A 23,944-nucleotide genomic window follows, 5' to 3' on the forward strand; every position below is an offset into this window, starting at 1 on the left:
TGGCCCTGAGAGGGGAAGCTGAACTCTCCTGCACCCTGGCCATATCCACAGCACCCTGTAGAGACAGGGCTGGAGGAACACTTATGGGGGGCTGGGCACAGGGGGTGTTGGAGGGGAGCAAAGACAATCCAAGGGCTGGAGAACCTTCCCTGGGGGGACAGGCAGGGAGAGTTGGGGCTGTTCAGAGAAGGCTCCAGGGAGACCTTAGTGCAGCCTTCCAGTAGCTGAAAGGGCTCCAGGAGAGCTGGGGAGGGACTTTTGGCAAGGGCTGGGGGTAATGGGACAGGGGCTGATGGCTTTGAGCTGGGAGAAGCTGGATGGAGATTGGACATTAGGAATTGATTCTTCCTGCAGAGCTACAGGCTGGGGTCAGAGTGGCTGAGAGCTGCCAAACAGAGAGGGACCTGGGGGTGCTGATTGACAGCTGCCTGAACATGAGCCAGCAGTGTGCCCAGGGGGCCAAGAAGGCCAAGGGCATCCTGGCCTGCCTCAGGAACAGTGTGGCCAGCAGGAGCAGGGAAGTCATTGTGCCCTGTGCTCAGCACTGCTTAGGCCACACCTTGAGTCCTGTGTCCAGTTCTGGGCCCCTCAGTTTAAGAAGGACATTGAGAGACTTGAAGGTGTCCAGAGAAGGGCAACAAGGCTGGGGAGAGGCCTTGAGCACAGCCCTGTGAGGAGAGGCTGAGGGAGCTGGGGTTGTTTAGCCTGTAGAGGAGGAGGCTCAGGGGAGACCTCATTGCTCTCTACAACTACCTGAAGGGAGGTTGTAGCCTTGTGGGGGTTGGTCTCTTCTCCCAGGCAACCAGCACCAGAACAAGAGGACACAGTCTCAAGCTGTGCCAGGGGAAGTTTAGGCTGGAGGTGAATGTGCTGCCCAGGGAGGTGGAGGAGTCCCCATCCCTGGAGGTGTTCAAGAGGGGATTGGATGTGGCACTTGGTGCCATGGTCTAGTCATGAGGTCTGTGGTGCCAGCTTGGACTTGGTGATCTCGAGGTCTCTTCCAACCTTGGTGATGCTGTGATTCCCCAGGAGGGAACAGGTTGCCCAGAGAAGTTGCCTCCTCCCTGGAGGTGCTCAAGGCCAGGTTGGCTGAGGCCCTGAGCAGCCTGGGCTGGTGGGAGGTGTCTCTGCCAATGGCAGGGTTGGAGCTGGATGAGCTTTGATGTTTCTGCCACCCCTGCCCATTCCAGGGTTGCTTGATGAACTTCTGTGCTGCTGCTGCCTTTGGCTGGGGCTGTGCTGTGGGGCTCTGCTGCGGGGCTGTGGCTGTGGGGCTGTGGAGCCTCTCCCATGAGCACCAGAGGCATCCCCTGGGGTCACAGAAGCCCCAGGGTTGGCCCTTGGGTTCAAGGCCACCTGGGCAGCTGGCAGCTGCTGGGTTTGTGGTGCTTAGCTGAGGGGCAGCAGTGCCCAGGGCAGGTGTGGGGCAATCAGGCAGTGAGTGGGGGTGCCCAGCTGGTGCCACACCTTGTTTGGAGACAAAATGGACTTCAGGACAAGCAGATTGCCTCTCCAAGAGGTCTATGTTGCTGAGTGGCAGGAGGGAGGAGGTCACAAAGGCAGCAGCTCTGCCTCCTGGCTTTGACCCTGTCCCTGTGGCAGCACTGCCAGCTCCCTCCCTGGGCTGGTGGAGCCCACTTTTGTTTCCTAGCCATGTTCCTGCCCATGCCAAGGGCACAGAGCCCATCCTGGGCTTCTGGGGCACCCATAAGCTCCATGATCAGGGGGCTGGAGCACCTCTGCTATGGGGACAGGCTGGGAGAGTTGGGGCTGTTCAGCCTGGAGAGGAGAAGGCTCCAGGCAGAGCTCAGAGCAGCCTCCCAGTGCCTGAAGGGCTCCAGGAGAGCTGGGGAGGGACTCTGCACAACGGCTGGGAGTGCCAGGCTGAGGGACAGTGGTTTGAAATGAGAGCAGAGCAGATTTGGGTTGGATGTGAGGACAGGATCTGCATCATGAGGAACTCTGCAGCAGGTTGCCCAGGGTGGGGTTGGGGCCATCCCTGGAGGCATTCAAGGTGAGGCTGGACAGGGCTGTGAGCAGCCTGCTCTGGTGGAGGAGGTCCCTGCTGCCTGCAGGGGGGTTGGGCTGGATGGCCTCTGGAGGTCCCTTCCAACCCAAAGCCATGATCCTAGGAGCCCTGGGGAAGGGCAGGGGTTTGGGCTGCTCTCTGTAGTGCCAGGAGGAAGGATCATGCCCCTCTTTCCCTCATGGAATGTTCTGGAGGAGGCACAGCCAGGAGGGGGTCAGGTGTTGCCTGGCTTCGCCTTTGGTTGTGTGTTGTCCTTCAGCAGTGCTGCTGGATGGTCCCAGGGGCTATTTCTGTGCCTGCACTGTGACCCATTGCTAAAGTTAGCCTCCTCCTGCAGCCATGTGAGAGGGCATCTGGGCTGGCACTGTCCTCCTGGGGTAGCTGGTGGCTGCTGCAGGGAGGGCAGAGCTGCTGCTCCTCCAGCAAGGGGCAGGTTTTCAGCCACCTCCACCAGGCTGCCAGGGTGCAAAAGCTGCTTTTTGGTGCCCCAGACTACCTCTGGAGCTGCTGTTGTGGCTCTGTGTGGCTTGACTTGGTGAGGCAGAGGTTCTGCTCTCAGGTGGTGGAGAGAGGCCTTTGGCTGAAAGCAGCCTGCAGCTCTGGTGGCTTCTGTTTGCTGTCTGGCATCTGGGGTGGCTGCAGACACGCAGGTGCCAGCTGCACCTTGCCATGGTCCCTGGTGGCATGTGGGAGGTGTGGCAGGAGGACGTGGCTTGGACTTTGCCCTGCTGCTCCCTTCTTGCCCAGGTCCACTCCTGCCTCTCCAAACAGACCTTAACTCCAGTTTGGCTTCTGGGATGCTCCTGGGGCTCGTCAGGCAGGGCTGGAGAAGTTCCCCCACTGACACCAGAGTGGTTGGGGTGGGGGGTGAGGGTGTGTGTGTGTCATCTTAGCACCTGCAGCAGAGAGCAGGAGCAGGGGGTGGTGCCCGCCTTGCCGAGGGCACGGGGGTGGCTGCGTGGCCCTGGCATTGCTGAAGGGGTGGGCAGAAGTTGAGGAGGGGCCAGGATGAGCAGCAGGCTCGGTGGGACAGGGCAGCAGACGCTGGGCCTGGGGGCTCAGAGCACAGGGAAAGCAAGGGGGGGGGGGGGGGGGAGGGGCAAAGCTGACTCTCAGCAAACTCTGTGGGCATCTGGAGGGCAACCTCTGCCCTGCAGGGAGGGGAGCAAGAGCCTGGGTCCCAGGGCAGGGCTCACCACTGACAGCTGCACCAGGGCAGGGGTATCCTGTCCTGGGCACTGCTGCCCAGGGCGGGAGGGGGACTCTGGGGATGCTCTGGTGCTGGCAGGGTGAGGAAGGTGAGGCCCTGGCCGGCCTGGGGTGGCGGTGAGCCTGGGCGCTGCTGTGCCACTGCCTGGGCGCTGCTGTGCCACTGCCTGGGCGCTGCTGTGCCACTGCCTGGGCTCTGTTGTGCCACTGCCTGGGTGCTGCTGTGCCACTGCCTGGGCTCTGCTGTGCCACTGCCTGGGCGCTGCTGTGCCACTGCCTGGGCGCTCCTGTGCCACTGCCTGGGCTCTGCTGTGCCGCCTGGGCAGCGCTGCTGTGTCGCTGCCTGGGCAGCGCTCCTGTGCCTGGACTCTGCTGTGCCACCTGGGCGCTGCTGTGCCACCGCCTGGGCGCTGCTGTGCCACTGCCTGGGCGCTGCTGTGCCACTGCCTGGGTGCTGCTGTGCCGCCTAGGCAGCGCTCCTGTGCCACTGCCTGGGCGCTGCTGTGCCACTGCCTGGGCTCTGCTGTGCCACAGCCTGGGCTCTGCTGTGCCACTGCCTGGGCTCTGCTGTGCCACTGCCTGGGCGCTGCTGTGCCACTGCCTGGGCGCTGCTGTGCCACTGCCTGGGCTCTGCTGTGCCACTGCCTGGGCTCTGCTGTGCCACTGCCTGGGCGCTGCTGTGCCACTGCCTGGGCGCTGCTGTGCCACTGCCTGGGCGCTGCTGTGCTGCCTGGGCTCTCCTGTGCCACTGCCTGGGCGCTGCTGTGCCACTGCCTGGGCGCTGCTGTGCCACTGCCTGGGCGCTCCTGTGCCACTGCCTGGGCGCTGCTGTGCCACTGCCTGGGCGCTGCTGTGCTGCCTGGGCTCTCCTGTGCCACTGCCTGGGCGCTGCTGTGCCACTGCCTGGGCGCTGCTGTGCCACTGCCTGGGCGCTCCTGTGCCACTGCCTGGGCGCTCCTGTGCTGCCTGGGCGCTGCTGTGCCACTGCCTGGGCGCTCCTGTGCTGCCTGGGCGCTCCTGTGCCACTGCCTGGGCGCTCCTGTGCTGCCTGGGCGCTCCTGTGCCACTGCCTGGGCGCTCCTGTGCTGCCTGGGCGCTCCTGTGCTGCTGCCTGGGCAGCGCTGCTGTGCTGTGCCGCCTGGGCGCTCCTGTGCCGCCTGGACGCTGCTGTGCCGCCTGGGCTCTGCTTTGCTGCTGCCTGGGCAGCGCTGCTGTGCCACCTGGGTGCTGCTGTGCCACCTGGGTGCTGCTGTGCCACCTGGGTTCTCCTGTGCCGCCTGGGCAGTGCTCCTGTGCCGCCTGGGTGCCTTTGGCGCTGCGTGGAGCTGGGGTGCGAGAGGCGGCTCTGAGCCTCCCGTGTCTGGGGTGAGCTGTCTGGGCCCCAGGTGCTGACCCTGCTGCCTCTCTCCTCTCCCCCCTGCCAGTCGTGGGACATCTTCTTCCGCAACGCCAACGCCGGGGCCGCGCCGGGCAGCGCCTACCAGAGCCCTCCCCCGCTGGGCTCCAGCCTCTCCTCCCTCTCCCAAGCCCAGTTCCTGGTGCAGGCACAGCCCAACGTGGACAAGCTGGTGGAGGATCATCTGGCCGTGCAGTCCCTCATCAGGGCCTACCAGGTGAGGTGGGGGGAGGAGAAGGGGAGGGTGGGGGCGGGCAGGCTGCCTGCGGGCTGCTCAGCGCCTGGGGCAGGAGCTCCGCTGGACAATAGGAAGATCAAATCTGTGGTGGCCCCGGCAGGGCAAGGGGGGAGGGTGGTTTGCTGGCTTCTGGAATGCTGCTGCGTGCTCAGCAGTGGTGTGGGACACCTCAGCCTGCTGCTGGGACAAGCCCTGAGGCCCTGCAAGATGAGGTAGATGAGATAGCAGATGTGCAAGAGGGCTGCTGGGCTCCAGCTGCTCTCAGAGTCAGCCCTCCAGGAGGGCCAAGCTTCAGGCAGGAAGGAGACATCTCTGATGAGGCTGTGACCAGAGGAGAGGGCACTGAAATGTGCTCTGCAGCCCCTTTGCACTCTGGGTTGGTCAGGTGTGGGGGCTCTCGGTGGGGCCATGCTTGACAAGTTGAGCCAGGATGCTGTGGAGGTGTGGCCATGGCTCTGGGCTTCTCACCACTGCAGGTTGTGTTCCTGCTCAGCTCTGGGTAGGTCCAGGCCACAGGTCAAGGCAAGAGCTGCAGCACTGGGCAGGTCCAAAGGTCTGGCAGCTTTGCCCCTGCTCTCTGGCTTGAAGGCTCTGCCCCTGCCTTGTTTTCAGAGGGAGAAGCTGGGACGTGCTCGTGGGGACCTCCTGGCTGGGAGCTGCTGACCAGCTTCCTGCTGAGCCTTTTCATGCAGCTCTTGGGGATGGCAAGCTCAAACAAGTGGTGGCTGATGGTGGTGGTGAGAGGTTCCCACTGATGGTGGGCAGCAGCAGGTCCAAGTCAAGGATTTGACAAGGATTCTGCACTCCCCTCACTCCCTGGGGCTCTGGATGGCAGCTCAAACCCCCTGAAGCATTGAGAGGCCACCAGAAGGTCTCCCCAGAGCCTTACCTTCTTGTGGCCTCCCAGCACTGCTGTGGCCTCCTCTGCCCTGCTCCAGCAGGTCCCTGTCTGTGCTGAGGGCTCCAGAGCTGCCCCAGCACTGCAGGGAGGCCTCAGCAGAGCACAGCAGAGGGGCAGAATCCCCTCCCTGCCCCTGCTGCCCACACTGCTGGGGATCAGCCCAGGCCAGGCTGGGGCTGGGCTGGCAGCCTGGTGCTGCCTCCTGTCTGGTTTTGCACCCCCAAGCCCTCCTCCTCAGGGCAGCTCTTCCACCCTTCACCCCCAGGCTGGCCTGATAGCAGGAGCTGCCCCAGCCCCGGTGCAGGGCCTTGCACTTGGCCTTGCAGACCTCCTGCATTTCACTGGGTCAAGCTCTGTGGCCTGTCCAGTAGGTCCCTCTGGGCAGCATCCCTTCCATCTAGACTGTCCAGCACCTCACTCATCTTGGTGTCATCTCAGGCTTGCTGAGGGTGTGCTTGGTGCCTGTTGCTGTCCCTGCTGCTGTCCCTGGCTCCTGAGCTTGGTCCCTGCTGCTGCCTCAGGCTCCTGAGCTTGGTCCCTGCTGCTGCCTCAGGCTCCTGAGCTTGGTCCCTGTTGCTGCCTCAGGCTCCTGAGCTTGGTCCCTGCTGCTGCCTCAGGCTCCTGAGCTTGGTCCCTGTTGCTGCCTCAGGCTCCTGAGCTTGGTCCCTGCTGCTGTCCCTGGCTCCTGATCTTGGTCCCTGCTGCTGTCCCTGTTGCTGCCTCAGGCTCCTGAGCTTGGTCCCTGCTGCTGTCCCTGCTGCTGCCTCAGGCTCCTGAGCTTGGTCCCTGCTGCTGCCTCAGGCTCCTGAGCTTGGTCCCTGTTGCTGTCTCAGGCTCCTGAGCTTGGTCCCTGCTGCTGTCCCCCGAGGCAGCAGCTCCTGGTGCAGGGGACCCCATGGGACCCACCTGTGGGTGCTGAGAGCACCTTCCCAAAGCCCTGGCAGTGTGGGGAAGTCTGCACTGGCTGGAGAAGGGCAAACACAACCCCCATGCCCAAACAGGGAGAGGAGCTGTGGGCCTGTCAGCCTCGGCTCTGTGCCCAGTGAGGTCCTGGAGCAGAGCTTCCTGGAGCACTGCTGAGGCAGAGCAGTAACGGAGAGGTGATTTTGTTCAACCACAGGGCTGCTCCAGGGCACTGCTGCCAGACAAACCTGGTGGCCTTCTGAGGCTGGGCCACAGCATCAACAGGCAAGGGGAGAGCAGCTGACATCCTTTACCTGCACCTGAGCAGAGCCTTTGGCACTGGCCTGCACCACATCCTGGCCTCCAGGCTGGTGCAGGATGGTTTGGTGGGTAAAGAACTGCACCCAGAGAGTGGCTGCCCGTGGGTCCAGGTCCAAGTGGAGTCCCTAAGGGATCAGTACTGGGACCAGGCTTGTTTAACAGCTTTGTTGGTGCCATGGACAGCAGCAGTGAGGCTCCCTCAGCACCAGGCTGTGTGCTGCTGCTGACTGCTGGAGGGAAGGGAGGGACCTGGACAGGCTGCAGAGCTGGGCCCAAGCCAACCTCATGAAGCTCAACAAGGCCAAGGGCAAGGTCCTGCAGCTGGGGCAGGGCAATCCCAGGCACTGATCCAGGCTGGGCAGGGACTGCCTTGAGAGCAGCCCTGGAGGAAAGGCCTTGGGGATGCTGGGGGAGGAGAAGCTCAGCAGGAGCCAGCAGTGAGCACTTGCAGCCCAGAGAGCCAAGCAGAGCCTGGGCTGCAGGGAGGGGATTCTGCCCCTCCGCTCCACTCTGCTGAGACCACAGCTGGAGCTCTGGGGCCAGCTCTGGAGCCTCTGTGCCAGGAAGGCTCTGGAGGTGCTGGAAGGTGTCCAGAGCAGGGCCAGGAGGAGGAGCAGAGGGCTGGAGCTGCTCTGCTGTGAGGACAGACTGAGAGAGTTGGGGTTGTGCAGGCTGGAGAGGAGAAGGCTCCCAGGAGACCTCATTGTGGCCTTGCAGTGTCTGCAGGGGGCTCCAAGGAAGCTGGGGAGGGACTTTGGAGGGATAGGAGTGGGGGGGGATGGAGCAAAACTAGAAGTGGGGAGATTCAGATTGGCTGTGAGGAAGAAGTTATTGCCCAGGAGGGTGGTGAGAGCCTGGCACAGGTTGCCCAGGGAGGTGGTGGAAGCCTCCTGCCTGGAGGTGTTTGCAGCCAGGCTGGAGGTGGCTGCCAGATGATGTCAGTGACTTTTGGGTTCTCCAGCAGTGCTGTGAGCCCAGTGCAGGAAGCCCAGTCAGCAGGAGCTCCCCTGGGCTGCCACCACTTCTGAACCTTGCTGATTAGCAGCTTGGAAGCTTCATCTGCCCCTTTGCTCAGGACCTGTGGGTGCATCTCCTCAGGTCCCCTGGACCTGTGCAGTCAGGTTCCTTAGGTTCCCTCTGTGGTGGGCAGCCCTTAATTGTCCTGGTCCCTGTGTGCTGTGTGGCTGCAGCTGTGCTTCTGTCTGCCTGGATTTCAGTGAAGCCTGTGGCACTGTGTCCCCCAGCATCCTCCAGCAGAAGCTAGCTGCTCATGGCTGGGGTGGGGGGAGGCTGGAGATGGGTCAGGGAGTGCCCAGGGGGGCAAGGAGGGCAGCAGCAGCCTGGCCTGGAGCAGCAGTGGGGTGGGCAGCAGGAGCAGGGCAGGGAGTGTGCCCCTGGGCTGGGCACTGGGGAGGCCACAGCTGGAAGCCTGGGGTCAGGGCTGGGCTCTGACTGCCAGAAGGACTTTGAGGGCTGGAGCAGGGCCAGAGAAGGGCAAGAGAGCTGGGGAAGGGTCTGGAGAGCAGGGCTGGGGAGGAGCAGCTGAGGGAGCTGGGGGGGTTGAGGCTGGAGCAGAGGAGGCTGAGGGAGAGCTCATTGCTCTCTGCAGCTCCTGAGAGGAGGCTGGAGCCAGGTGGGGGTTGGGCTCTGCTCCCTAGGAACAAGTGATGGGAGGAGAGGCAATGGCCTCAGGGTGCCCCAGGGGAGGCTCAGGTTGGCCATGAGGAACAATTTCCTCCTGGGAAGGTTTGTCCAGGCCTGGCCCAGGCTGCCCAGGGCAGTGGTGCAGTCCCCAGCCCTGGAGGGGTTCCAGAGCCCTGGAGCTGTGGTGCTGAGGGCCATGGGGTGGTGGTGCTGGGGCAGTGCTGGGCTGAGGGCTGGACTCTGCACTTCAAGGTCTCTCTCAGCCAAACCATTCTGTGACTCTGGGTGGCTGAATCCCACAGGGTCAGGGCTGGGAGTTGATGCTCCTGCAAACACCTGCAGTGGTTGTGTTTGGGGTTGAGTGTTTCTGGTGCTGCATGTGGAGAGCACAGAGCAGCAGGGCTCCAGCAGGGGGAATGCTGTGGGGTGCTGTGCAGGGGGCTGCTGTGCATGGGCTCACATCAGCATTGCTTTGCCCAGGAGCTGTGGTGAGGCCTTCCTCCATGAGTGGTTCTCCAGGCTGGGCACAGAGCTGGTGGCTCAGAGTGTTCTCAGCTTGCAGAAGGCTTCTGCAGCCTACACCCTGCCAGCAGCTTCCTGCCCTGCTCCCAGTGCAGCTGAGCCTGCAGCTTGCAGTGCTGCCCACCAGGACAGCAAGGTGTGCTGGGCTCTGCCTGTGGTCAGCTCCTGTGGGGGTGGAAAGCAAAGCTCCTTGGTGCCTCTTTTTGTTCTCTGTGGCTTCAAACCCAGCGTGGTGACTCCTGCCTGGACTGCCACTGCCAGCAGCCAGCAAAGCTCCTCCTGCTGCCATGTCTGCCCCTGCCCCTTCCCAGAGGAATGCTGCAGGTCCTGTTGGAGACTTCTCTCACCAACAGGATGCTGTGGACTGCAGATGGTGCTCAGGCACAGGCCTCTGCCCTGCAGGAGCTGCTGCTGCTGGCAGTGCTTCTTTGATCTGCCACATTGAAGGGGGGCACAAACCTGAGCAGGGCTGCATCCTCCCCTCCTACTGGAAGCAGAGGAGGTTCCACAGGACCATCAGGAAAAGCTTTTTCATCACCAGGGTGCTGCAGCCCTGCAGCAGGCTGCTTAGAGAGGCTCTGGAGTGTCTTTGGAGACACCTGGATGTGTTCCTGTCTGACCTGCCCAGGGGTGCTGCACTGGATGACCTCCAGAGGTCCCTGCCCCCCCTGCAATGCTTAGGCAGCAGCCATCAGTGTGGAGCTGCTGTGTCTGCAGAGGGGCAGTGCTCAGGCTGGGAAATCCTCAGACCTCAGTTCTGGGAGGTCTCTGCCATCCCCTGCCCACTCCTCTGACTGCTGCAGACCAGCAGAGCAGTCTGGCAGCTGGTGACACAGCTACATGCAGCAGCTGCAGCTTGAACCCAGCCTGTGCAGGCTGCAGTGGGGGCCAGACTCTGGGCTGGCTCTGCAGTGAATGCCCAGAGGGGGCAGGTGCCCGGCGTGGCCTGCTGCAGGGCCAGCTCTGCAGGGGACTCTCAGTGGCCAGGCTGTGCTGCAGGAGGCTCTCAGTGGCCAGGCTGTGGTGCAGGGGGCTCTCAGTGGCCAGGCTGTGGTGCAGGGGGCTCTCAGTGGCCAGGCTGTGGTGCAGGGGACTCTCAGTGGCCAGGCTGTGGTGCAGGGGACTCTCAGTGGCCAGGCTGTGCTGCAGGAGGCTCTCAGTGGCCAGGCTGTGGTGCAGGGTGGTCTCAGTGGCCAGGCTGTGCTGCAGGGGGCTCTCAGTGGCCAGGCTGTGCTGCAGGGGGCTCTCAGTGGCCAGGCTGTGGTGCAGGGGGCTCTCAGTGGCCAGGCTGTGGTGCAGGGGGCTCTCAGTGGCCAGGCTGTGGTGCAGGGTGGTCTCAGTGGCCAGGCTGTGCTGCAGGGGGCTCTCAGTGGCCAGGCTGTGCTGCAGGGGGCTCTCAGTGGCCAGGCTGTGGTGCAGGGGGCTCTCAGTGGCCAGGCTGTGCTGCAGGGGGCTCTCAGTGGCCAGGCTGTGCTACAGGGGGCTCTCAGTGGCCAGGCTGTGGTGCAGGGGGCTCTCAGTGGCCAGGCTGTGGTGCAGGGGGCTCTCAGTGGCCAGGCTGTGGTGCAGGGGGCTCTCAGTGGCCAGGCTGTGGTGCAGGGGGCTCTCAGTGGCCAGGCTGTGGTGCAGGGGGCTCTCAGTGGCCAGGCTGTGGCTAGGGGGGCTCTCAGTGGCCAGGCTGTGCTGCAGGGGGCTCTCAGTGGCCAGGCTGTGGCTAGGGGGGCTCTCAGTGGCCAGGCTGTGGTGCAGGGGGCTCTCAGTGGCCAGGCTGTGCTGCAGGGGGCTCTCAGTGGCCAGGCTGTGCTGCAGGGGGCTCTCAGTTACTAAGCTGTGCTGCAGGGGGCTCTCAGTTACTAAGCTGTGCTGCAGGGGGCTCTCAGTGGCCAGGCTGTGCTGCAGGGGGCTCTCAGTTACTAAGCTGTGCTGCAGGGGGCTCTCAGTTACTAAGCTGTGCTGCAGGGGGCTCTCAGTGGCCAGGCTGTGCTGCAGGGGGCGTCTCAGTTACTAAGCTGTGCTGCAGGGGGCTCTCAGTGGCCAGGCTGTGGTGCAGGGTGGGTCTCAGTTACTAAGCTGTGCTGCAGGGGGCTCTCAGTTACTAAGCTGTGCTGCAGGGGGCTCTCAGTGGCCAGGCTGTGGTGCAGGGGGGGTCTCAGTTACTAAGCTGTGCCTCGGGGGGCTCTCAGTGGCCCTGCTGTGCCTCGGGGGGGGGTCTCAGTCACTAACCTGTGTTGTTGCTTGCAGGTCAGGGGCCACCACATTGCAAAGCTGGACCCCCTGGGCATTAGTTGTGTAAATTTTGAGGATGCTCCCCTCACCGTCTCTCCCAACGTCGGTGAGAATTGCTCTGCACATTAACCCCAATGTAATTTAAACTTTTTTACCCCCTCCCCTCTTTTTGTTTGTTTGTTTTATCTCCCTCTCCCTCCCTGGCACCTCTTTCTCTCCTCCCCCCCCCCCCCGGCCCCTCTCCTAGATTCGAGGGCACCATGTAGCACAGCTCGACCCCCTGGGCATCTTGGATGCAGATCTGGACTCCTCCCTTCCAGCTGACATTATCACATCCACAGACAAACTGGGTGAGGGCTTTGAGAGCAGTTAGTGCTGTATTGCTTGAGCTCCTCTCTCTCTCACAGCTTGCTAGGGAGATGCTTCACCAAGCCAGGGGGGAGGCTCTGAAGTTTCCTGAGTCATGATCACTCCCAAATTGCCACGGAGTGGCTCTGCCCCTCTCTGGATGGCTCCTGGTGCCCTGCTCCTCTGTCTCTTTCCAGTTGGTGCCAGGTGGTGATGTCATTGGACCTGCTGGCCCAGCAGTGGAAGCAATGCACCTTCCACAGGGAGGGTTTGTGTGGAGGACAGCTGGAGGTCTGCTCCCTCAGCTCCTCCTGCTGCTGCTGAGGCCAGCTGAGGGCAATGGGGCAGCTTCATCTCAGTGGGGCTCAGCTGTGCCCCTTGGGCCCCAGGAGCTGAGGGCAATGGGGCAGCTTTATCTCTGCCTACCCTGTGGCACTGCCCTGCCCTCCCTCCCTCTCCACTTGCTGCAGCATCCACAGATGCCTCAATTGTCCCCTGAGCTCTGAGTCTGTGCTGGTGATCATAACAAGGAAGCTTGAGGAGGTGTCCCCAGCCCAGCAGGGAGAGGGGAAGCAGTACCCTTGGGTGAGAGCTGCATGAGTGTGGCACAGGAGCCTGTGTGGTACCCAGGAGTTGAAAGCCTTCTCTGCTAGAGCTTAAACTCAGCACCTCTCAGTGTGCTCTAAGTTGATCTGCAGAGCCCCAGCTCCAAGGAGGTCATGGTGCTGAGCTCTTCTGTCCCGCTGGTGCTTCCCAGGGGTGATTACCCTGGCAGGAGGAGGGCTGCAGGGGCTTGCTTCTAACCTAGAGTAGTGCAGCAGTGCTGGTTACTAACCCTGCACAACTGGATCACAGCCTTTGCTGCCTGGACACCAGCTGGACTCCTTGGGCAGCTGCTGGACCTTCACACAGGGTGAGGTGTGCTGGGAGCAGCAGGGTTTGCTTGTCTCAGCCCCATGGCTGATGAGGAAACTGCTTCAGGCTGGACTCCTGTCCCTGGCTGCACCTTGGGAGCTCTGCATTGGAGCAAGTCCTGAGGCTGGGAGATGCTGGCCAGGACTCCAGGCATGAGAGAGGATCCCAAGTGCTTGGAGCCAACTCCAGGAGATCTTTGTGGGTGACTGATGCCACTCTTGGTGGCTCAGCAGAAGAAAGGGTGAGGAGAACCTTTTCTGGATCAAGGCTGTGGCTGCCACAGGCTTGCAGTGGAGCAGCAGAGCCTGGTGGCCCTGTTTCCATCTTGAAAGGAGGGCAGGGTCTCCATGGAACCCAGAGGGTGGCAGTGCCTGCTCTCCCTTCAGAGGTCACCTCTGCCATGGCTGGATCAGGTGGCCCAAAGTCCTGCCCAGCCTGGCCTGGAGCACTCCCAATGCTGAGGGCACCCAGGGCTTCTCTGGGCAGCCTGTCCATTGTCTCACAGCCTCCTCCTCCTGTCCAGTCTGGTTCTGCTCCCAGTTCAAACCCATCACCCCTTCTCCTGTCCCCACAGGCCCTGCTCACAAGGCTCTCTGCACCTCTGAAAGGCCACCAGAAGGTCTCCTGGAGCCTTCTCAAGGCTGCACAGCCCCAACTCTCTCACTCTGGCCTCACAGCAGAAGGCTTCCAGCCCTTGGATCTTTCTGGTTTTGTGGCCTCCTCTGGACCTGTTCCAACAGGCCCATGTCTGTCTTGTGCTCAGGAGAAGGGGCTGGAGGGGCAGAATCCTTTCCCTCGACTTGGTGGCCATGCTTCTGCTGTAGGCCAGGACACAACTCTTGGTGGCTTATTTCCATTTCTCCACTCTTCAGTATCCCCAAGTCCTTTTTGGCAGGGCTGCTCTCCACCCACCCATCCATGCATCCACTCATCCATCTATCCATCAGCCCTGCATCCTTCCACCCACCCCCCAGGCTCAGCTGGCACTGAGGATTCTGTGAGCCCCTGCAGGATGACCCAGCCCAGCTCTCCACAGTGGAAGTGTCCAGGCATGGCTGCTCCTCCAGCCCATGACCTCCTAAGTCAAACTTGTGTTCCTTGGAGGCTTTCCCATGGATGGTCCTCGTGGGTCCTGTGCTGGGTTAGTGACCAGGAAGCCAGGAATTGCCAGGAAGTAACAAATCCTGGGAGCCAGCTAGTGCCAGCTGCCCCTGCTAGGACCCCAGCCTCCAGTGTCTAATCACAGGAGGCTTCCTTGCTGCAAGTCTTGATGAGTGAAGAGATTTCCCCCTGCTGTCATCTGCTTGACCTTCAAACCCAGCTGGAGAGGAGCTTGAGAGCAGCCCTGGGTGAGGGGCAGGAGAGCACAGCTGGGGCAGTGTGGCCGAGCCCGAGGCTGGCTGCTGCCTGCTTGTGGCAGGCAGACCCTTTCTGAGCCACTCCTGCTGCCTGCTTTGGCTTTGAAGGAGCATTTCTGGCTCTTGCCAGGACAGCCAAGAACAGGAGTGCTCTGGAAACTTGGAAGCCATCTGGTTTGCTCTCTCTGAGCAGTGAAGTCCTTAAAAGTCATCTTCTGTGGAGCCAGCAGCTCCAACCCTGGCTGAGCAGTGCTGGAATTCAGAGGAGCTCCCTGGCTAATGTTGGACATGGATCTGGCTCCTCAGTTGCCTTTTGTTCAGCAGCTGGTTTGTGTCTGCTTTGAGAGCTCCCTTTGCAGTGTGAGTGGAGAGAAGCCTGCCTGGGTGCTGCTGGGGCTGAGTGTTGGGGCTGGAGACAGCAAATTCCTCCTGTTCCTGTCCTTTCTGTTTAAGAAACCCAAAGTTTCCTCCCCTGGGCCTGCTGCAGCTCTCTGCTCTGGTAAGTGGTGTGAAGCAGGGCCAAGGTGACTGCAGGAGCTCCATGTGACCTGCCCACCTTAGCAGGCTGCTGCCCAGGGCTGTGTGTCAGTGTCTGTCTGTCCCTGTGCAAGGCAGCTGCTCCTGCCTCTTGTCCAGGGCAGCCGATGGGAGCCGTCCTCCAGCCTGGGAAGAGCCAGGCTGGCCCCTGCAGGGCCGCGGGCCAGAGCCTTGCCACTTCCCTCCCCACTTGGAGACCTTGCTGAGCAAACCTCTCCCCAGAACATCTGATTCTTCCCTGCTGACCAGGAGAAGGCTTCCCAAAGCCTTCCTTGTGACCTAGGTGAGATTGAGGCCCTTGGGGCACCTAACCCAAGGCGGGAGTGCAGCTGTGGGGCCTCTCCCTGTCCCCTGCCCCAGCAGCTGGCACGGCCTGCCGGCACTGCATCCGCGCTTGGCACTCGGCGGGCATCGTGCCTGGCTCCCTCACTAACAGCCTGCTTGTTAACTGTCTGATCTGCCTCCTGTCTGAGTGCTGGCAGCAGTGCTGCCTCCTCAGGAGTCACTGTCAGAGCCTCCTGGTAGTGAGGAGCTCAGTGGAGCCTCACAGGAGCAGGGGGCAGGGGGAAGCTGAGGTTTGGTGGTGGTGTGAAGCAGGTGAAGAAGACACAATGCCAGGTCTCCCCCTGCCACCTGAAGAGATCTCAAACCATGCAGCTCAACTGCTCTCCAGGATCTGATGCCTTGTTGCCCTCCTTTCCCCCTTCCTCCTCTCCCCAAGGTTTCTTTTCTGCCTAGTAGTCATCCTCCCTCCCCCCCCCTTGTGCCTCTGATGGTTTGCACTGTATTTTAAATGCTGTGTTTGGGTTTTTTTTGTGTGCTTTCCACCAGTACTTTTCACAGTTCCAGAGGTTTTTTTGACTAACTTTGATTGCATCTCTCTATCTTCTCCCTTTCTGCATCCCCCTTCCCTGCCCACCCCAGATCTTGCAGTGTTCAAGGAGCGGCTGAGAGTGTTAACAGTAGGAGGTATGCAACTAACGAGCCTTTAACCCTCTGGAGTGCAGGACTCTCTTTGAATAGGTTAATGTGGGCATGAACCAGGCCAGTAAAGCTGTCCCCTGCCCACCCACCCCACTCTGGCATCCTGTGGCATGTTTCTTTTTACCTTGTCCCTCTGGACAGTCTGTAGGTGCTCTGTGAGTGATGCTTTCAGCTGCCCAGTGCAGAGCCTTGCTGCCCTGCTCCATCCCACCTGTTTGCATGCCTAGCTTGCTGCAGGACCTGGCTTGTTGGCAGCTTTGCTTTCAAGAGGCCTCAATCTCCCCCTTTGGTTCCAGTCTCAAATCCAAGCTGTCTTCTGCCTCTGCCCTGGCAACAATTTGGCAGCCCCCAGCTGGTGGTCTGAAGGGCTGAGCACTGCCAGGAGATCTGGCACTGGCAGGCTGCAGCAAAGCAGAAGCAGAGAGAGCCCAGAAAACTTGCAGAACTTTGATACCCCTCAGGATGTGGCTGAGCCCTGGGAGTGGAGCAGCAGAGCAAGCCCCAGCCCTGTGCCCTGGGAGCCACAGCTGGATGCTTCCCTGGAGCTTCCAGCCAGCAGCTTCACTGAGCTGCTCTGGGCAGGAGCTGCAGAGAAGTCCTGGGGGCAAAGAGCCAAGCCCTCCCCTCCTCAATAGGTGGCTCAGTGCTCCAAGGCAGAGCTCCCCAGGGGCTGCTTTAATTCCTTCCTTGGGGACTGGCAGAGTCCAGGAGGCTGCTGTTGGCAGAGGAGGGAAGGTACAATGGCACCCAGGAAAACCCCTGCAGGCTTGCTCTGGGTGTTCCCAGCCATTTGTTGGACTGGTTTGGAGGGATCTGGGGGGAGCTGTGGTAACCCTGCCTCCTCTGTGGCTCCTGCCCTGGGTTAGCAAACACAGAATCACAAAATGGTTTGGGTGGGAAGGGACTTTTGAAAGTCCAACCCCCTGCAGCCAGCAGGGACATCCCCAGCCAGAGCAGGCTGCTCACAGCCCCAAACAACCTGACCTGGGATGGTGCCAGGCTTGGGGCAGCTCCCAGCTCTCTGGGCAGCCTGGGCCAGGCTCTCCCCACCCTCAGTGCCAAGCATTCTCTCCACTCTCAATCTGCCTCTTGGAGCCCAAACCATCCCCCCTTGGCCTGTCCCATCAGGCCCTGCTCTAAACTCTGTCCCCAGCTTTCTGCTCAGTCCTTGAAGCACTGCAAGGCCACCAGAAGGTCTCCCTGGAGCCTTCCCTTCTCCAGGTTGCACAACCCCAACTCCTCAGCCTGGCCTCACAGCAGAGCCCTTCCAGCCCTGCCTTGCTGTGGTCTCCTCTGGCCCTGCTCCAACAGGTCCCTGTCTGTACTGTGCTGAGGGCTGCAGAGCTGTCCCAGCACTGCAGGGGGGGTCTGAGCAGAGGGGCAGAATCCCCTCCCTGCTCCTGCTGCCCACACTGCTGAGGATCAGCCAAGGGCAGGCTGTGGCTCATGTCCAGCTTTGTACCCTCAGCACCCCCAAGTCCTCCTCCTCAGGGCTGCTCTCCAGCCCTTCACCCCCAGCCTGGACTGATAACAGGGCTTGGCCCAGCCCAGGTGCCCTTAGCCTTGTAGAACCTCCTGAAGTTCCTCTGGACCCAGCTCTACAGCTTGTGGAGGCCCCACCTGGAGACCCAGCTGAGCTGTGAGCTTGGAATGGAGAGAGAAGGGCCTGAGGGAAGTGCTGGGGCTCTGCTGGGCAGTGGGCAGCTCCTCTCTGGTGCCCTGCTTCCAGCCCAGCTCCTGCCTCAGGCAGGGCTCAGCCCTGGGCCCTCCCTCTTCCCCTTCCCAGCTCTGCTTCTGCCCTGCTGCAGCAGTTCAGGGGGTCTGTTGCCTTTCCTCCTCTGTGCCTCAGTTTCTCCACAGACATCCCTGACCCCAGCAGGCTCCGAGGCAGCTGCTGTGGCTCTGGAGGAGCTGCTGTGGGCCTGACCCAGCTGCTTGCAGGCTCTGGGTAGTAGCTGCCCATGAAGCACAGCACCCAAAAGCAGGGGGTTTGCTGAGCAGGGCCAGGCTAAACCCCTCATTAAGAGGCTGTTAATTAGGACACAGGTAGAGCCAAAGCCCCTTGGGGCCAGCCAGCTGCCCTGCTCCCAGGCTGAGCTATTCAGGAGAGGCCATGGCAGACCCTGAGGCCAGGTCCTCTCTGTCTCTCCCTCTCTGGGGTTCCACTGCTGTAACTATTTCCTCCTGCACCTCGGCTCTCCCTGTGCCATCCTCACCGGGTGACAACCCCTCCCTTGTGCTCAGTGACCTCTTGCCCCCTCTCCTCCTCCTCCCTGGTGCCATCTGTGGTGTGTTCTGTGCCCTGCCCCAGCTCTGTGACCGGGGTGCTGCCGCTGCCCGCGCCGGGTCCGGTCTCCTCCTGCAACCCCCTGGGTGTCTGTGTGTGAGTGCTGCTCGGGTCTGACGCCTGCCAGGCCTCCTCCATCTTTAGTTTTGGGTTTATGTTCCCTTTTTATCTTATTTTTGTGTGTGTGTCCCTTCCCTCTCCCCCCCCTCCCCAATGCTGCTGGTACGTGTGTGACGGTGTCCCCTGCTCCCCTCCCTTCCTTCTTGCCTCTGCTTGTGCCTCCCGTGGCGAATCCTGCAGGCTTCTACGGGCTGGACGAGTCTGACCTGGACAAAGTGTTCCACCTGCCCACAACCACTTTCATCGGTGGGAATGAGTCTGCCCTGCCCCTGCGGGAGATCATCCGCCGGCTGGAGGTGAGGGGGCAGCCTCTGCCTGCAGCCTCCACTGGGGGTGGAGCAGATGCTCTTTGGAGGCCCTGGGTCCTGCTGGTGCCCGCAGCCTGGGCCAGCCTGGGCCAGCCTGGGGGGGTTAGGACTTGGGGGCTGGGAGCTGCCCTTCAGAGCCTGCGCCGCTCGGGGCAGCTGCCTCGCGTTGCCTGCCCCTCTCTGATCACCTCCAGCCTCACCTTGCCTTTGGTGCAGCTGAGGTGGAGCAAACTGAACCCTGCATGTTTTAAAACCTCTGCAGCTGTGTTTTCCAGTTCAGAGCAGCAAATGGTGCTGGGGGAGTGCACGAGTGGGCTGGTGGCAAGCAGTACCCACCAGGCTGCACGGGGTAGTGACCCTTTGAAGGGGCTTGGGACAGTAGCAGCTCCCCCTGGGGCTTGCAGATCTTGCAGCAGGTTCCAGATTTCACACCCTGCTGTGAGTGCAGGCAGCTCCCAGGTGAGCTGCAGTCTTGCTCAGATGGTCTCTGCTAAGACAGGTTGACCTTGGAAGAAGTAAAGCTGCATCACCATCTCAGATAAGCAGCAGGAAGAGGCTCCTCGTCTGGTGGGGGAGGTGGTTTTGCTGCAGGCTGATGTGGGGTTGTGGAGCTAGTCACAGCTGATGTCACTGGGAGGGCAAATCTCACCTCCCAGGTGGATGTGAAGGACTGGAGGGTCTGATCCAGGGCCCCTGGGGGGAAAGAGAATGAAACATGTGGATGCTGGATCATGAGCAGGGGATGAGCTGCCTCACAGCATCCCAGGGTGTCCTCTGCATTGACAGCTCAAGTGAGGTTCCCAGTGGGGCTGGCTGCTGGGCACTGCTCATGCATCCCCCCCAGCCTGCCATCCTGCCTATGCCAGCATGCTGGCAGCATGGTGCAGCTGCCAGGCAGGAGGCTTTGTGCCTGCACTGCTGCAGGAAGGCTCTGGGTGCCCACAAGGTCGCAGAGGGGAGTTCTGGAGCCCCTGGCCCTGTCCGTGCCATGCCGTATTTTGGCCCCTGTACGACGCCCCTGCCTGGACGTGCCTGGGGTGGGGGTGAGGGGATGCTGGGGCCCTGGCTGTCGTCTCACGGCCCTCCTCACCCCACCTGGGCAGATGGCTTATTGCCAGCACATCGGTGTGGAGTTCATGTTCATCAACGACCTGGAGCAGTGCCAGTGGATCCGGCAGAAGTTTGAGACCCCTGGCATCATGCAGTTCACCAACGAGGAGAAGCGAACGCTGCTGGCCCGGCTGGTGCGCTCCACCAGGTACCTGCACGCAGCCCTCTCACCTCCTGCCCGCCCCAGCTCCCAGCTGGAGCGATGCAGTCACCGCCTGAGTCACCTCCTGACGTCAGCCGGCGTGGTGGGCTCAGTCAGCAGGGTGACGCCAGCGCTCTGGCAGGCTCGGGGCTGGCACACAGCCCGGAAACCTGGCTGGGCACAAAGCTCTAAAGATAAGGTGTGAGTGCAGCACAGTGCCAGGGGATGGGGGCTGCCAGCTGGGCTCTGCAGGAGCTGACAGGTGACTGGGAAGGCTGCTGGGCTGCTGCATAGTCTGCTTAACCATTGTTTGTTCTGTAGCTCCCTTGGTGCCATCCCGTGCTTTGTCCAGGTGCCCTCAGCTGTAGCTCTGGCACTGACCCCTCTGTCCCTTTGCCTCCCAGGTGTGAGGAGCTGCTCCTCAGCTGTAGCTCTGGCACTGACTCCTCTGTCCTTTGCCTCCCAGGTGTGAGCAGCTGCCCCTCAGCTGTAGCTCTGGCACTGACCCCTCTGTCCCTTTGCCTCCCAGGTGTGAGGAGCTGCTCCTCAGCTGTAGCTCTGGCACTGACCCCTCTGTCCCTTTGCCTCCCAGGTGTGAGGAGCTGCTCCTCAGCTGCAGCTCTGGCACTGACCCCTCTGTCCCTTTGCCTCCCAGGTGTGAGGAGCTGCCCCTCAGCTGTAGCTCTGGCACTGACTCCTCTGTCCTTTGCCTCCCAGGTGTGAGCAGCTGCCCCTCAGCTGTAGCTCTGGCACTGACCCCTCTGTCCCTTTGCCTCCCAGGTGTGAGGAGCTGCTCCTCAGCTGCAGCTCTGGCACTGACTCCTCTGTCCCTTTGCCTCCCAGGTGTGAGGAGCTGACCCTCAGCTGCAGCTCTGGCACTGACTCCTCTGTCCCTTTGCCTCCCAGGTGTGAGGAGCTGCTCCTCAGCTGCAGCTCTGGCACTGACTCCTCTGTCCCTTTGCCTCCCAGGTGTGAGGAGCTGCTCCTGAGCTGTAGCTCTGGCACTGACTCCTCTGTCCCTTTGCCTCCCAGGTGTGAGGAGCTGCCCCTCAGCTGTAGCTCTGGCACTGACTCCTCTGTCCTTTGCCTCCCAGGTGTGAGGAGCTGCTCCTCAGCTGTAGCTCTGGCACTGACTCCTCTGTCCCTTTGCCTCCCAGGTGTGAGGAGCTGCCCCTCAGCTGTAGCTCTGGCACTGACTCCTCTGTCCTTTGCCTCCCAGGTGTGAGGAGCTGCCCCTCAGCTGCAGCTCTGGCACTGACTCCTCTGTCCCTTTGCCTCCCAGGTGTGAGGAGTTGCTCCTCAGCTGCAGCTCTGGCACTGACTCCTCTGTCCCTTTGCCTCCCAGGTGTGAGGAGCTGCCCCTCAGCTGTAGCTCTGGCACTGACTCCTCTGTCCCTTTGCCTCCCAGGTTTGAGGAATTTCTCCATCGGAAATGGTCTTCAGAGAAGCGTTTTGGTCTGGAGGGCTGTGAGGTGCTGATCCCAGCCTTAAAGACCATCATTGATAAGTCAAGTGAGAAGGGAGTGGATTATGTGATCATGGGGATGCCCCACAGGTAACCCTGACTGTCTCCATGGTCATGCTTGGGGCGTGGAGGAGGGGGATGGTGCAGTACTGGAGAGCAGACTGGTTCCCGTGGTTCCTGCCATCACCTAACTGCTCTTGGCTGGGGCTGAACCTTAGCTGGAGAGCTCAAGCCTTGGCTGCTCTTTGCCCATCCTGCTGATTTTAGTTTCAGCTTGGTTATGAATTCACCTGCAGGGGGTGGAGGTGTGGGTGGCAGAGCTGGAGTCCCAGGCCAGGACTCAGCCTGCCCCCTCTGGGGCAGCTGTGAGGATGGAAAGACTGGAGAAGTGGAGCTGTGTGAACCCCATGAGGTTCTGCAAGGCCAAGTGCAAGGTCCTGCACCTGGGCTGGGACAAGCCCTGGTATTAGTCCAGGCTGGGGGTGAAGGGCTGGAGAGCAGCCCTGAGGAGAAGGAATTGGGGGTGTAAAGCTGGATATGAGCCCCAGCCCTGTCCTGGGCTGGTCCCCAGCAGTGTGGGCAGTAGGGACAGGGAGGGGATTCTGCCCCTCTACTGTGTTCTGCTGAGACCCTCCCTGCAGTGCTGGGGCAGCTCTGGAGCCCTCAGCACAGACAGGGACCTGTTGGAGCAGGGCCAGAGGAGGCCACAGCAATGCTGGCAGGGCTGGAAGCCCTCTGCTGTGAGGCCAGGCTGAGAGAGTTGGGGTTGTGCAACCTGGGGAAGAGAAGGCTTCAGGAGACCTTCTGGTGGCCTTGCAGTGCTTCAAGGGCTGAGCAGAAAGCTGGGGACAGAGTTTAGAGCAGGGCCTGTTGGGACAGGCCAAGGGGGGATGGTTTGGGCTCCAAGAGGCAGATTGAGAGTGGAGAGAAATGTTTGAGACTGAGGGTGGGGAGAGCCTGTCCCAGGCTGCCCAGAGAGCTGGGAGCTGCCCCAAGCCTGGCAGCAGTGCAGGTCAGGTTGTTTGGGGCTGTGAGCAGCCTGCTCTGGCTGGGAATGTCCCTGCTGGCTGCAGGGGCTGGGACTGGATGGCTCTGAAAGGTTCCTTCCCACCCAAACCATTCGCTGGGGGGTGGCTGGGCCATCCCCATCTGCAGTCTCTCTCAGAGCCTCCTCCCTGTGTGACCCTGCAGCCACTGCAGGAGCTGTGGGGTTGTGACAGCCTCTGTGTGGCAGTGAGGGGTGGCAGGTCCCCACTGGCACTCAGGCTGCTGCTGCTGGCTGCCAACAGCAGTCCTGGCTTTGCAGGGGCCGCCTGAACGTCCTTGCCAATGTGATCAGGAAAGAACTGGAGCAGATCTTCTGCCAGTTTGACTCCAAGCTGGAGGCTGCTGATGAGGTGAGTGAATGTCCTCTGCTGCCTGCAGCAGCCTGCTGTGGCCTGTTCCCATCTAGTCCCTGCAGGCTGTGGTGGCACTTGGTGGCATCAGCATCACAGGACTTGCACATGGCACAGCCCTGCCTGTGTGACTGCAGCCTTCACGTCACTGAGGCTGGGCTGCTCTTGCCTGGCCTGGAGGTGACCTGTGCCAGGGCTGCTGACTCTGCCTGCAGCACAGGCTGGGCCTTCAGCACCTCCCCACAGGGGTAAAGCACCCTGGGAGGGAACTAGGTGAAGGGAAGGAGGCCAGGAGCAGAGGTTGGCTTGCAGCAGCCCCTGGTCCCCATGCAGGGTCCTAAAGCAGCTCCAAAAGCCTCACAGCTTGAACTGCTGCAGGTTGTGCCAGAGCAGTGTGCCTGTGCCCTGAAGGTTCCCAAGCCAGGGGAAGGTTAGGTTGGAGATGAGGAACAATTCCTGTCCTGCAGGACAGGTCAGGGACTGGCAGAGGCTGCCCAGGGAGGCAGTGCAGTCCCCATCCCTGGAGGTGTTCTAGAAAGGTGTGGCTGTGGCACCTGGGGCCGTGGTTGATGCCATGGTGGTGTTGGGGTGCTGGTTGGGATGGGTGATCCCAGAGGGCTTTTCCAACCCAACCAATTCCATGATTCCATCTGGGATGGTTTGGCTTTTGGGAAGCTGGGCCAGGCTGGCTCTGTCCTGCCCTTGCCTTCAGGTGGGGTTTAGAGGTGAGGAAGCAGCAGCTTGGGGCATCAAGGTGCTCCAGATGGCAACTGCAGGGTACTGCCAGTGGGGCCAGGCATGGCTGTACTGTGCCAGAGCAGAGCTTGGTGAGCTTGTTACAGTGTCTCCCCTGCACACACAACCTTCCTTGGGTGGCCTTGGTGCTCACCTGAGCTTTGCTGGTCCTTTAGCACCTGGAACAGGCCAATTCTGCTCCGCTGGGTGCCAGGGCAGCTCCTGCAGTGAGTTCCCACTGTTTGCTGCCAGTGCCACCAGAGAATGCAGCCATGGTGCGGTGCTGCCCTGCCTCAGGCCTCCTTCCATGGCCCAAAAGCCCTCCATGATCCTGAGGTGACTTCCCTCTGCCCCTCCACAGGGCTCTGGGGACGTGAAGTACCACCTGGGGATGTACCACCGGCGGATCAACCGCGTCACTGACAGGAACATCACCCTGTCCCTGGTGGCAAACCCCTCCCACCTGGAGGCAGCCGACCCTGTTGTGCAGGGCAAGACCAAGGCAGAGCAGTTCTACTGTGGGGACACAGAGGGGAAGAAGGTGAGTGGTGCTGGCACACCCCAGGGAGGTCACCTGGGCTGGATGGGGCAGGCTGGTGGCCAAGTGAAGAAGCCCAGGTGGCTTTGGGCCATTGTGCCTCTTCCTCTGCTGCCATCCTGCTGTCACCCTGACTTTGGTCTCTGCTGGGGGAGAGCTCTGGTAGGGGCTTGTCCACCCAAGGCTCTTGCTTTCCTCTGGCTGGGCTGTGGGGAGCAGGACACCCATAGCCCTGGTTGGAGCACAGGATAAGGAGGGGTGGTCTGAAAGCCAAACCAAGCATCACAGCCTGGGGGCTCAGCAGTGGGAGT

At 61.5% G+C, this 23,944-nt stretch overlaps 1 protein-coding gene across 5 annotated transcripts in view; it reads left to right on the forward strand.

Moving 5' to 3' along the window:
- The window catches only part of OGDH (oxoglutarate dehydrogenase), a 42,597-nt gene that overhangs the window by 10,136 nt on the left and 8,517 nt on the right, over positions 1–23,944 (forward strand). For 2 of the 5 annotated variants that reach the window (XM_068156682.1, XM_068156683.1), the window contains exons 3-10: positions 4,663–4,851; positions 11,637–11,739; positions 15,472–15,516; positions 18,119–18,234; positions 19,350–19,504; positions 20,907–21,053; positions 22,270–22,360; positions 23,457–23,636. In XM_068156682.1, the coding sequence (XP_068012783.1) occupies positions 4,663–4,851; positions 11,637–11,739; positions 15,472–15,516; positions 18,119–18,234; positions 19,350–19,504; positions 20,907–21,053; positions 22,270–22,360; positions 23,457–23,636 (1,026 nt within the window). Of the gene's footprint in view, positions 1–4,662; positions 4,852–11,404; positions 11,496–11,636; positions 11,740–15,471; positions 15,517–18,118; positions 18,235–19,349; positions 19,505–20,906; positions 21,054–22,269; positions 22,361–23,456; positions 23,637–23,944 lie in introns of all 5 variants that reach the window. The other 3 variants (XM_068156684.1, XM_068156686.1, XM_068156685.1) reach the window with 3 other exon arrangements.

This window comes from Melanerpes formicivorus, unplaced genomic scaffold, assembly GCF_026170545.1.
Source record: "Melanerpes formicivorus ecotype bairdi unplaced genomic scaffold, bMelFor1.0.p_v2 SCAF_34, whole genome shotgun sequence".
Taxonomy (NCBI): Eukaryota; Metazoa; Chordata; class Aves; order Piciformes; family Picidae; genus Melanerpes; species Melanerpes formicivorus.